The 12,688-nt window shown below is 52.3% G+C and overlaps 1 protein-coding gene across 1 annotated transcript in view; it reads left to right on the top strand.

Annotated features, from left to right (window-relative positions):
* LOC310922104 (ephrin-B1-like) overlaps positions 1–12,471 on the top strand; it is a gene marked incomplete at both ends in the record, with an annotated part of 57,999 nt that extends 45,528 nt beyond the window's left edge. Inside the window, 3 exons of the mRNA XM_083882455.1 lie at positions 9,991–10,083; positions 11,010–11,138; positions 12,083–12,471. Of these exons, the coding sequence (XP_083738581.1) occupies positions 9,991–10,083; positions 11,010–11,138; positions 12,083–12,471 (611 nt within the window). The remainder of the gene's footprint in view (positions 1–9,990; positions 10,084–11,009; positions 11,139–12,082) is intronic.
* Between the last annotated feature and the right edge of the window lie 217 nt (positions 12,472–12,688).

The following is a 12,688-nucleotide window of genomic DNA, read 5'->3' as shown; positions in this document are numbered from 1 at the left end:
CTGGTTTTAATATTTCTTTGGCAATTTCTTCTTCAGCTCCAATTGCTGTTAGTATTAGACTTAACACCTCCACGTATTGCTCGTTGTTTACCTCCAGAACAATTTTTCTTTTTTTAATTTAATGTTTTTACAGAAATATGCCTTTTCAGATTGGCTAGTTGCTCTTACCACTGTAACATAATCATCATTTATAGGTACTAAATCTTTGTTCAAAGCAGTATATATTGCTCCAGTGTCAACCAAAAATTTTACTTCTTTCTCTTCTTCTCTGTTTTTCATTTTATAACCAGCGGATCTGCTGGGGTAGACACCCTTAGTCCCCCTCAGTCTTTTTGTATGTGCCACTACCCCCTCTTTTCCTTGCCTTGTGTCCACTTCGTCTTTGTTCCCAACACTTATTTTTCAGTGGCTAAACTTAAAATTTGCACACTGGCCTCTGCCCAGCTGAGGCTGGTCTCGCTTGGGTGACTTTTATTTACGCCTATGTTCTTTTTTTTTTCTTCTTATACTACTTTCACAACCTTTTTCTTTTCTTGTTTGCACTTTTCTTTTTGATTGCTAAAAATTCTTTATGGTTTCTCTAACAGGACTTTTAAGTTTTTTTTATCTGACTCTCTGAGTTTTTGAAGTTTGTATTTCTATCTTGGATGCCGAATTTAGTGAGGTGTGGCAGCGCCTGGCATTTCTCAGGCGGTCTAGAAATTCAGATGGTTTTTTTAGAGGGACTTTGTTTTATTATGTATAAAGTTGACTAATTTATAGTCTTAGGTATAGTTTTATTCACTTCTTTGGCTATTCACTTTTGATAGTTTAACAACTTTTGTCTATTTGCTATTTTGTTGGGGTTTCAACATGGGTCCTGAAGGGGAAAATAGAATGCTTTCACAGCTTATGGAAGGGGAGGCAGCTGTAAAAAGAGGAAAAGGCTACGTTTGGGTATTTACAGAAGGCTGGAAAGCTATTAGCTTGTTGGAGTTATAGCTGTATTACCACAGAAATGTATTTGAGATACACTTTGCACACAAGGTACCCGGTCCTGGCAGGCCCCGCCTGTACCAGGCGCCTGCGGCCAGTGGTACTGAAGCTGGGGGCGGGGAGCGCACGGCGCAGCGAGCAGTTTTTGCTGAGTCAGACCTGAGCCAGCGAGCCGGCAGGGAGAAATACGGCGGGCTGGTGTGTGGGACGACAGGGACTGAGCGCGCAGCGAAAGCTGAGCGGGCGGCGAGCGGTGCCCAGCCACGCCGCCGAGGGTGGGGAGAGCAACTGAACGGCGGGCAGCGCTCAGCAGTGCGAGTGGGGCGGGAGGGGTGGAAGGCGAGCGAGCGGCAAGTGGCGGCACTCAGCAGGACCGGCGAGAAGGGGAGAGCGAGCGACTGTACTGCAAGGCAGCTTAATCACCCGTGGCATGGGGAAGCGAGCCCTCTATTCCTCCTCCACCCCACGCCGTCAGCCTTGCACGACTCCCCAGTCCCACAGGTACGGGAAAAATCAATCTCTTTGGTCGCTCTCCGGGCCATTTTGCATTCCTGGAAACGAAATACTTTTCTCAACCTGGGCCGGGCTGAGAGGAATCTTATGAATTACACAATACACAGTTTTTTCTGCAATAAATAGTCTGAATACACGTTACTAAACACACAACACAAACACGTGACACTTGCTCCGAATCTTTCAGCTGCCTCAGCCATGCCAAGCAAAGGGTGGCTCTGATGCACGATACCTACACACACAATCAGCACAAACACATCTGACTACTACACTTGTTCACAAATTAGCAACTATTCAGGCAGAAATCTACTCAAATTCTCTTGAGACGCCTCGGGAGTGAGGATTTTTTTTTTTTTTCTCAATACTACATTTTTAGTGTGCTTTGCTCACACTATGCGCTGTTGCTTTCTGGCTGTCTCACACATATACACACAAAAAGTCCAGACTTTGTTCTTATAACTTCACAACTGCGGTTCACTAATGCAGAGGTTTTTTAGGTTTACTTTTAAGGCTTTTAGCGGGTCGCTTCTTGACCAGGGAATTTTTTAAATTTTTATGCTAGCCTTTGCCGGTTCCTAGCCAGTATGCTTGCAAGCTGACCCCCAGGGCAGTACACCCAAGTGCGTGGACATCTCTCACACATCTTACTAGAGCCCTCCTATCTCAGCGTACGCTTTCCATTCTAGATTAATACATACCTTCATCCGCGTTAGCTCCGACAGGTTCTTTTGTTCCACCATGGGTGAGCAGGCATGTAGGGGATCCCCACCGGGAATGCCGGGCAGCGCCTGGGGAGTCCCACTCTGCCCACTCCTGCAGCTGGACAGAGGGTGTCCCTTTGTGGGTCGCCAACTGAAACGACGCGGAAAGAACTCTACTACCAATAATATAGTTGTTAGAGCGGTATGTATTTATTGACGTCAAGATGCGTGGGGAATAATTTCACTAAAGACACACATTTTTACTAGGGAACTTGCCTTTTTTATTATTTTTTGAGGTCTTACATATGCATGACATTTTGTGGTCCTCCTTCATACATATTAATTCTCTGACTTCACTTATTTGCGCTTGGTATGGTAATTACGCTTTTCTGGGCATGCTCAGTCTTTAGTGGTGGTAGTCTCTAGGTCGTAGTAGTAGTCTTCTGACGTTCACCTCTTCACCTTTATCTTTCCCATGTGTGCTTTGGCCTTTTTGGCACATTTTTAAGGGAACATAGCATCTTAGAGTCTGTGTTCTTTTTTTTTTATTTGCGCCTTTAGCTTTGTTATTCTGCTGTTTAGGCTAGTTCTTCTAGTTCTTCTTCTGAGTATGCTGAAAGTTTCCCATACTTGTGGTGCTCAGATATATGTGAAAGAATAGCATTCAGTGTTTACTAAATGTTTTCTAAAATGCAATCTCATATATTCTAAAGTACTACTTGGAATACATTCTAACATACAGTATATGTTCTTAAATCTACTATAAAAGATCAGCTGAGATTTTTCAAATTTATGTCTCAGAGGGATCTGTGATGGTGGGTGCTGGGTGTGTGATGGTGGATGCTGGGATGTAGTGTGCATGCTGGTGAGTGCTGTCTGTCAGACCAAAAGCTCACTGGGGGCTCCAAGAAGTATCACCACACTTGGACCCTGAGACGTGCACAGAGTCTGACATTAATGAACTGTGACATGCCACCCTTTTCCATCCCTAATTTCTAGGGATCTGTGTCTATCCACCCCTCAGCCAGGCCAGCCCAGGTGGTGTGTGGCACCTTTAGCAGGTCACCTTTCCAGGGAGGATTGGTGTCATCTTCCATTTGAAGTCTCTTTGCCCCGAGATTGATATTTTTGCTGCTGCTGTGTAATGCCCGAGCTCTGATCCCACCTGGCAGTGTGGAGTGGGAGTTACACACCTCATGGAGAGGGGGCTGCAGGAGCAGTGGAATCTGGGGGTGGCTGCAGTGGGATCAGCTCTGATTTGGGGGTAGAGAGTCCCCTTCCTCTGTTCATTACTAGCCAGGAGGCAAATCCTTGTCTGGAGAGTCAGGGGTTTATGTGGCATCTATTGGAAATTTCCAAACCATGTAACTCAGGGTGTTGCTGGAGATTATTTGATCCATTCACTGGTGTCTACCTGGAGCAGAGACCAGCTCCTTCAGTCCTGCCATGCAATCCCCAGGAGCAATGGATCATCTCCCACTCCAGTTGTTGTGGGGTGCAGCACTGGGAGCAGCATGTGATCCTGCTCCGAGCTGGGCTCTGGTGGTGCATGGCCACGGTGGGAGCAGTGCCTGGGCTGGCTCCTCTTGCAGGCAGGGGATTATTTGCAATTCTGGGCCAGGATTTTCACCAGTGTCACCTCCTCAGTTCCAGAAGTTCCTGGTGGTTATGCAAAGTTTACCTGTATTTGCACTGGGATTTCCTCCTGGATGTCTCACAGCAGCCAGACTTGCTGTCCCTCCCCACTGCCTGGTACCTCCTTGGCTGCCTGAGCTCTCCCAGGCACCTGGAGCTTCCAGAAGATCTGCACATTAATCTGTCCCTCTGTCAGCCTCTCTGTCTCTGATAACCTGAAGTTTTCTCTGAGCCCCTGGGAATGTGGCCACGGATGGAGCCCAGGCTCAGGTGGGCAGCTGGCATTGGCCTTGCAGCTGAGGGATGCCACTTTCTGTCTCCATCCCCTTCCCAATGGATTTCTTCTCAGTCATCTCTGAGATGTTTTGCTACCTAACAGGAGAGATTTACACCCTGTTAAAAGGCAACAAGTGCTTTCCTCCCCTCCTGCTCCCACTGGGACCCACAAATGACTCTAGCAGAGCATCAGGTGGGGAATTATGTGGCACTTTCATCCTTACCTGTCTCCAGTTGCTTGGGGCGACCACAGAGACTGCACAAATCACCTTCCTCTCTCAATGACATGCTCTTTCTTTGGAAGGGATGGACAGACTCAAAGACAAAGGGTTTATTTAGGGCCGTGGTCCCTGGTCCCCCTGAGCTGGGCAGGAAGCAGGATGGAGACACTGGGAGTTTCCACAGCTCATCCACATGGACAGTATTGATGATAAAGGGCTTGAGTGAGTCACCAAGCTGTGGGTCCTGCAGCAGATGTGCTTTCCAGCCTGGATGATGTTCCCTGCAATCCAGCAGTGACTCTTAATTATGATACTAATTAGGGTTGGTTATAATTTTCCACCAGAAAGCTGTTTTAATGGGAAATTAGCTTTTCACTTAAGCATTACTTGGGTTAAAGTGTCTTTTTCCAGTGGATACTTCAGTGTTTGCCTGTTCTCCATTTGCCCCAGGAAAGAATGGGAGAGAGTGGAGCTGTAGGTGGTGAGGATGAGTGTAATGGATGATGTCCTCCCTTTTTCCAGCTGTAACTGTGTGTGTCCCTCTGCTCTCTATAAGGAATGGGGCTAATTTAACCCTTTAATTTGATTTTGGGAGTGCTGACCCTGGCCAGGGAAAGCCAAACCCCATCCCAGCCAAACCCCCTGTGATGGTTTTCATTCCTATTTCCAGCAGTGCATTTCAACTGGGTATTTTCCCACTGTGTTTACTGGAGCAAGGGAGTGTGGAGTGGGATGGCCAGATTCCCAGTGCTCCATGGGCTGGCTGTAGCAATAGGCTCCTCACCTGCCCTGTACAGCTGTGGGGAGGGATGCAGCAATCCCAGTTGGCTTCATGGCATGGGCCTGGGCCTGGCAGTGCCCTGATGCCAGAGAGGAGAGCAGAGGTGGCTTCCCGCAGTCAGTGGTGCTGGTGGAGCAGCCCCCATGGCCCTTCTCTTTCCATGCCAGACCGTGTGGCTGGAGCAGCTCTGGAGCAGCTCTGAAGCTGGCAGGAGTGGCTGTGAAACCCAAGCCTTGCACCTCCTGCGCCATGCAGGAACGGGATAGGGCCGGGCTGGCTCACACAGGCATTTCAGGGGCTGCAGGGCCCCTTCCCGGCGCAGCTGCCTCGGGAAGGCTGGGAGAAGGCTGGAAGAAGGCTGCTGGCCCCACTGGCGGTGTGACGGCGTGGGGTGGGCTCCCTCCACACGGCCCCTGCCTCAGCGCTGGCAGCAGCCCCAGCCAGTGTGCTGGAGCTCAGGGAAGGAGCTGGGGGATGTGTGCAGGGTAGGGGGCTCGTGTCCCTACAGTGAGGCTGGCTGGGCAGTGACACCGATATTAATATTAATATTACCAATAATGGGATGCCCTGAGCCAAAGCTTCATGGCGAGGAGGAGGAGGAAGAGGAGGAGGAGGAGGAAGAGGAGGAAGAGGAAGGGGAAGAGGAAGAGGAAGAGGAGCTGTAACCAAGCCATGCTCCCTGGAGGCCTCAGGGAGTCGGTGTGCAGTGGAGCAGGCGGCTGCCTCTGCTCCATAACCTGGAAGTGGCTTTGTGTCCCCTGGGGTGCCAGCTCTGGCTGGGATGGGGGGAAGGAGCTCAGTGCCCATGGTGAGTTGGGCTCCAATGGAGCACCTCTGTGTTGGTACCGAGGAGGTGTAAAACAGCTTGAAAGATCTGGAGAGAGGAGGTGGCAGGAGCTGGGATTTTATTTGAAGTGCAGTCTGCTCATGGATTCCTGCAGGGATCTCTGGCAGTGTCCGAGCACGTCAGAGATGTGGGAGGCACATCTCCAGGGTGACCTGTAGGGGCTTCACATGTGCCAGAAGGGACTTTCAGCCCAGGAGTGTCCAGGCTGGGCTGAGGCTGCTCTGCACCAGCTGCCCCTTGCCAGGGTCAGTCCCGTGGCTCCAGTGGGATCAGGGTCAGTCTGTGGGACACCGGTGGGATGCTGCCACCTCTCCTGAAGTGATGGAAACATGAACCTTGTGCAGGTCTGGGGGCGAGGGAGGTGGTTGGGACTGTGGCCGTACTGCGGCCATGCCGTGCCTGGCTGGGGCTGGAGCAGGGCTGAGCTGCACAGATGAAAGAGTGATTAAGAGCAATAAAAGGAAAGAGACTTGGATTTGCTACAGTCTCAGCACATTAATTGTGCTTTGGGGCCCAAATCATAATGCAGCCCTGCTAGAGGGAATCCAGCAGAGAAACCAAACATCTTGATCTGGCCAAGGCTGACCATTTAAAAGACCCTTCATCTCTTGCCAGGTATTACTTCCAGTGTCTCTCATCTGCCAAAACTCGAGTTCTCCTTTGAAATATTTTTAGGGGAGGGATAAAAGCTCTGGTGACACCGAGTGCTGGTGCTGAGGAGGCAGCAGGGACAGCACATGGCATTGCTGGCTTGGAGGCGGGACCATGGGATTGTTGGGGGTCTCAGCCATCTGTCCCAGCTCTGTGGTGTGTGTCACTGGGCTGGATGGGCGTGTGGGATTCCAGGAGTGGAGGTCCTGCCTGACTTCCATGGTGGCTGAGCATCTCCTCTAAATTGACAAGCAATTACATGGTTAATGGTATCACTTAAATCCTCATCACTCAGCAGCCCGGGGCTTAATGTTCCATTAGGGCAGAGGCATCTGATGGCTCTCCAGGCTGGGAGTGGCCTTTGGAAGTCACTGGCCAGAGGTTATTTTTGCTCTCCTAGTCCTACAGCCAACCTGCAAATCCTTCCAAAATGGAATAGGGCAGAAAACTGCTCCTGTACGCTCAGTGTTGCTGGGGCTGGCTGGATTGAGCCTTGCTGGTGTGGCATGGGGAGGTGACAGTGTTGTTTCAGACCTGCCATTTCCTATTCCATGGGTATTCCCAGCTCCTTGCCTGGCTTCCTTCATCGTGTCACAGCTCTGCCTCCTGCTGCTGCCCTGCAGCTGCCACTCTGCAGCTCGGGGCTCTCCCGGCTCTCCTGCAGCCGCTGCCGTGCCTGTGGATTTAACATTTTCCTCTGTGGGTTGCTGACTCTGGGTTCCATCAGCAGCTGAGGATTGATGGTGCCACCACGGCTTGCCCTAACCATGGGAGTGAGTGGCAGAGGCACCCAGAGAATCCATCAAGTGCCACCCGAGTCCCAGTCTGGATCCACTGGAGCTGGGCTGAGCTGAGCCTGGAGCCTTCTGCTGGGGCTTCTTCCACTGGAAAAGCAGGAAACAGAGTGGGAGGAACAGCTCTTCATTGCCGAGCTTCACAGGGAATTGCACTGGAGGAGCCTTTCCCGATGGATCGGGGACCTGCTGCTCTCACATCACTCTGCCCTATGTGTTCACATCAAACTCTCTGGACTCTGCACCATTTGGATACATTTGGGGATTTAGGATTTTGACTTTTGGAAGCTCAACCAGCTGCATGGAGCATTCAGCTTCTCTCTGGCCCATTGTGGATTTACATAGAATGTAGAAGCTCGTGTCCTTGTTTCCAGAGGCCATTCCAAGACCATCACTGTGGATTTTACAAATGTTTTTCCTTTTTTTATTGTTCCCTCAAGCAACTGCTTCATTTTTCCACATGATTCCCTCTCAAAGCTACTTTCTCTCTCATCATTTCCATGGCCAGAACAAGAAGAAACTTTGTATCCAAGTGTGGGGTGGGAAGAAGGATGCTCAGCTCTGTCCCTTTGTCCATCCCTGTGGCTCCAGCTGCTCCCTCTGTCCTCTTTGGACCTTTAATATTTTTCTTGTATGTGGATGGAATGTCTCCATAGTTATTTGGAGGAACTGCTGCTTTTGTGGGATCTTCTGATTTCCCCCACTTGAACCACACTTGCTTGTTACCTCATTTTGTTATAATTAGTTATTTATAAATCAGACCTCGTGAGGCCTCACAGGGACTGGTTTTTACAGACTGCTGCCTTCTCCCTCAATGGATGAGTCTCTGAGATGCAACAACCCATGGCATGGAGCTGGGAAACTTCAAGGAGCTGCTCCAGGGCTGTGAGCTAGGATGTATCTGCTTATTTCACCCCCAAACCAGTGCCTCCAGCCTAGGAGAATTAGGCTGCCGAGCTTTCTGCTGGAGTTTGCTCCCAATATGTTTTTATGGGGAGTCTGGGCTCAGGTCCATCCTGTTTGGATTCCAGAGAACTCGTGCAGGCTGTCGGGGGTGTTTCTCCACATTCCCAGGCGTTTGCATGGGGCTTGGTGCTGACAGTGCTGCTGTCAGAATGGCTGCCAGTGGATCCCAGCTGGATGCACGGCTCCATCCCGGGAGCTGCTGGCAGGGGGGACCCTGCTGCAGGAGAAGTGATAACTCAGCAAATGGCCCAAGGACTTTTTGTTAGGAAAACATTTGCTGGGGTTTCAAGCGAGAGCCTTGATTGCACAGAGGTGTTTGGAAAGAGCTGATGTACTTGGAGCCCTGCTTCCCGGTGGGATCCGGGTGTGCTTTCCAGAGTATCCCAGCGTGGAGGCTCATGGAGGCACCCAACCTCCTGCTGTGGGAAGGGGAATGTGGAAAGATGACCTTGCTCTGTACTCCAGCTTCTTCTTGTCCTCTCACCAACACCCAGCAAGGTCCAATGGATTCATCCCAAATTTCCATCAGTCACCTGCCCTCCCAGACCTGCTTTTTGTGAGATGGAGGCAGGAATTGGGCTGCACAGGGAACCTGAAACCCTGGGGTTGAGCTTTGGCCTTGAGGCTCAGGGAGGTGTTGGCTGCGCTGTGCTGGCCAAGTCCTGCCTTGTGTCTGGAAAATGATCCCTGGACTCCATGATTCTCCATCACATTGCCTTCTCCAAGCTGTTGCTGAGCTCCTCCCGGGTTTCCCTGCTTCCCTGGGTGAATTGATCCCTGTGGTTGGATTTGGTGAAGCACTGGGATGATTTGTGTTTACTGCGATGGAGGGAGGTGATGGGGTGGGAACCATCCTGGTCCCTGGGCAGATCCAGTTCCATGCCAGGCACGGTGGCCACATCCAGGGTCCTGGTGGGGTCAGAAACCATTTTTTTGTGTCTGTTTAGCAGAATCTGACATTTAGGTGCTTAATCCTGAAATCCTTGTGCTTGGGTTTATTCTCTTGTGTCTCCCCTGCCCTGAGCCCCGCAGAGGGCTGGAGGATGGGGGACCTTCCCTGTGCTCCCATGGGATCCAAGGGCTGAAAACTCTGTGCCAGCTCCAGCAAAAAGTTAATGTGGATTTAAGTGACTTCTGCCCTGCAATTAGAGCCCCCAGAGCCCACTGGGGCTCTGAGTTTACATTCTTCACCAAGGCACAGGGTGTAATTAGAGATGTATAATTTAAACTGTGCATATGCAAGTGTTCCCATTCTGCACCAGGAACAAAGGAAATTATCCAGGAATTAAAGGAGGAGGAAGGTACAGATGTTGAGAATGGCTCACTTGTGTGGATGTGGCAGTGAGAGGAAGCTGCAGGGATCATGTCCTCACTACTGCAGGCAGCTTTGGAAGGGGCAGGAGCTGGGAATTTGGTGGGTTTTGGATTGGGGTGTGAAGATGTGGCTGTAATGGGGGGTGAGGAGTGAATCCCTGGGGTAGGAGGTGCCAAGGGATAGCTGGAACCTGCTTGGCAGTGCCAGGGGACAGTGGAGACCTGCATAGTAATGCCAGGGAACAGCAAAGAGCTGCTCAGCAGTGCCCTTCCAGCTCCTAGGAACCTGTCTCACATTCCATCTCTTTTCTTGTAGCCACTTCCAACGGCACGCTGGATGGCCTGGAGAACCGGGAAGGAGGGGTCTGCCAGACACACTCCATGAAGATTGTCATGAAAGTGGGGCAGGGTGAGTCCTCCTGTTCCCTGGGGTCTCCTGCTGCCCCCTGTTCCTCTGGGGGATGTGGGAATTCAAGATTCCAGGGAAACTGAGGCCAGGCCAGCTGCTCCTGGGATCACTCCTGGGTTAGTTCAACAGAATTGAATTTTTAGGATCTTTCTTCCTGCCTTTTTTCTCTTGCTGACATGGCACATGTACGGAGCACTGGGATTGAAAGGGAGCAATTGTTCCCGGTTACCTCGTGGGCTGTATCCTGGTGGGAAGTGAGCTCCACACAGAACCCATGAGCCCTGCGAGTGCCTCGGGGGGGCTGGCACAGGCAGTGTCCCTGTGACTTCCTGGGCATCCAAGGGGGGATTGTAGCTGGCCAGGCATCAGGGATTGGGCTTGGTGGCTCTCAGCTGTGGAGGCCACCAGGCTGTGGGGACTCTGGTGGCAGTGGGACACCAGGGATATCACCAATGGACTCTTCTCCTGGAGCTCCTGCACCCCACCACCTCCATCCTAAGCTGCTTCCCAGCCCCAGCAATGGCCTGGGCTCATTTTGGCCCTGACTTGGATGTGCAGCTCCCGATCCTGCTTCTCATTATTGTGTTTGCACGTCGGGGCCAATATTTATAATAAACAGGCGAAGCTGTGCTTCAGCCTTGGTCTCCTGCCTGCCCTACCCTTCCTCCCGCTGCCTGAGCAAGAAACCTGTCCCAGCCCACGTACGGGAGCTCTGAAAACAGCAAACCAGGGAATTAGGGTGGGGACCTGCTTCCCACAAGCCCTAGAGCAGATCAGCCTTGCTCTGTTGTTCTCGGTATCTCCCAGTGCTCCTGTGCCCCGTGGGAGTGCCTGACAATTAGGGGCACTTCTTTAGGGAGGAACAAGCTACTGCCTTCCAGGTTGAATCAAGGCTTCTCATCCATCCCTCCCCTCCTCTTTCCCAGATCCAAATGTGATGATCCCAGAGCAGCTGACAACGAGTTGGCCGAGCAAGGAGTTGGATAACAACGTGAAGCTTGTCACGCAGAGCTCGCGCAGCAAGGTCCCTGTGGTAGAGGAGCCCGGCAAGCCAGGTGGATATTCCAGGGATCCCCAGGAGAGGGATAGGGCTCTGCCTGCCATGGGGCCAATGAAGCCCCTCCAAGTTGAGCTTGTTGCTTGGACCCCAGGGATACCACTCTCCAGATCTGGGATCTGGATGGGTTTGCCATAATTGTTGTGCCCATCTCTGCTGTCCCAAGCCCAGGGTGCAGAGCAGCTTGGGTTTGTTTTCTCAGCTCCTGGCAGAGCTTGGCAGGGAAGTGCTGTTTCAGCACTCTTCCTCCTCCTCTTCCTCCCATGTGTTCCTCAGTACATTGGAGAGGGCTTGGAGGAGGTGAGATCCTCAGGTGTGAGGGCCCTTTGAAGGTGTTTTCCTGAGTTCCTGACCCCTCTGAGAGCAAAGTGGAATCAGATGAAGCTGGGAAGACTCTCTTTTCTTCCTGCCTGGATTGACCTCTGAGCACTGTCCCCACAGGGGCTGCGGCTGCCCCAGCCCAGGGGTCAGTAATTGGAGACTGGGGGGATCTGGGTGTCAGAGCCCATGTTCACCAGGGCATCCTGGTCTGTTGTGGGGAGTGAAGGCTCCCCAGGTCTGGAATAGTGTTACCTGGACACGATCAACACTCTGCTCCATAGGCTGGGAGATGGGAAGGAGAGCAGTGGTGCAGGGTGGGGGACTGGGCATGTGATGCCCCCTCTGTGGATGCCTGGGGCTCCTGCCTGCCCTGCCCAGCCCAGTCCTTCCCAGGGATGTGTGGATCTGACTGAGGTGGGAAGGTGGAGAGCAAGTGCCGTCCCCTTGGAGGTGAGGGGCTCCCCTCCTTGGGAGCATGGCAGGAGAATGTTGTGCTGAGTTTGGGGGGCAGAGAGGGGCTCCGATGGGAAACTCATCCCCCTGCTCCACAGGTGTGATCCATGCATGGACAGAGCACAAATCTGTCTGCCTCTCTGACCCCTGTCTCCCTTTGCCTTGCAGGCTCTGTCAACCAGGATGGCCAGGAGACCCAAGGTCCCAGCGATGGCTTCCTGAGCTCCAAGGTGGCTGTGTTTGCAGCCATTGGCGCCGGCTGCATCATCTTCATCCTCATCATCATCTTCCTTGTTGTACTCCTGATCAAGATCCGCAAGCGGCACCAGAAGCACACGCAGCAGCGAGCCGCAGCCTTGTCCCTCAGCACCTTGGCCAGCCCCAAATGCAGCGGGAACGCGGGCTCGGAGCCCAGCGACATCATCATCCCCTTACGGACTACAGAGAACAACTACTGCCCGCACTACGAGAAGGTGAGCGGGGACTACGGGCACCCCGTCTACATCGTGCAGGAGATGCCCCCGCAGAGCCCAGCCAACATTTACTACAAAGTGTGAGGAGCAGCCTGGGAACGGCCGATGCAGCAGCGCGGGAGCGCCGGGCGCGGGGCTGGCGCCGCAGGGAGGAAGTGAAACGCCCCACCCCCGGCACGGCGCGGGCAGCGCCGGGAGCGGCGCCGGGGAGCGGAGGGCTCGACGCTCACGTGCTGATTGTCCCCTTTGTATTTAGTTTTGTAGTTCTCAGCTTTTGTAATCCCGAGACTCTGAGGTTGAA

The sequence above is a fragment of the Zosterops lateralis genome (assembly GCF_965231275.1).
Source record: "Zosterops lateralis genome assembly, chromosome: W".
Lineage (NCBI taxonomy): Eukaryota > Metazoa > Chordata > Aves > Passeriformes > Zosteropidae > Zosterops > Zosterops lateralis.
The sequence above is the reverse complement of the archived record's forward strand: the minus strand, read 5'-3'. Positions and strand labels throughout refer to the sequence as shown.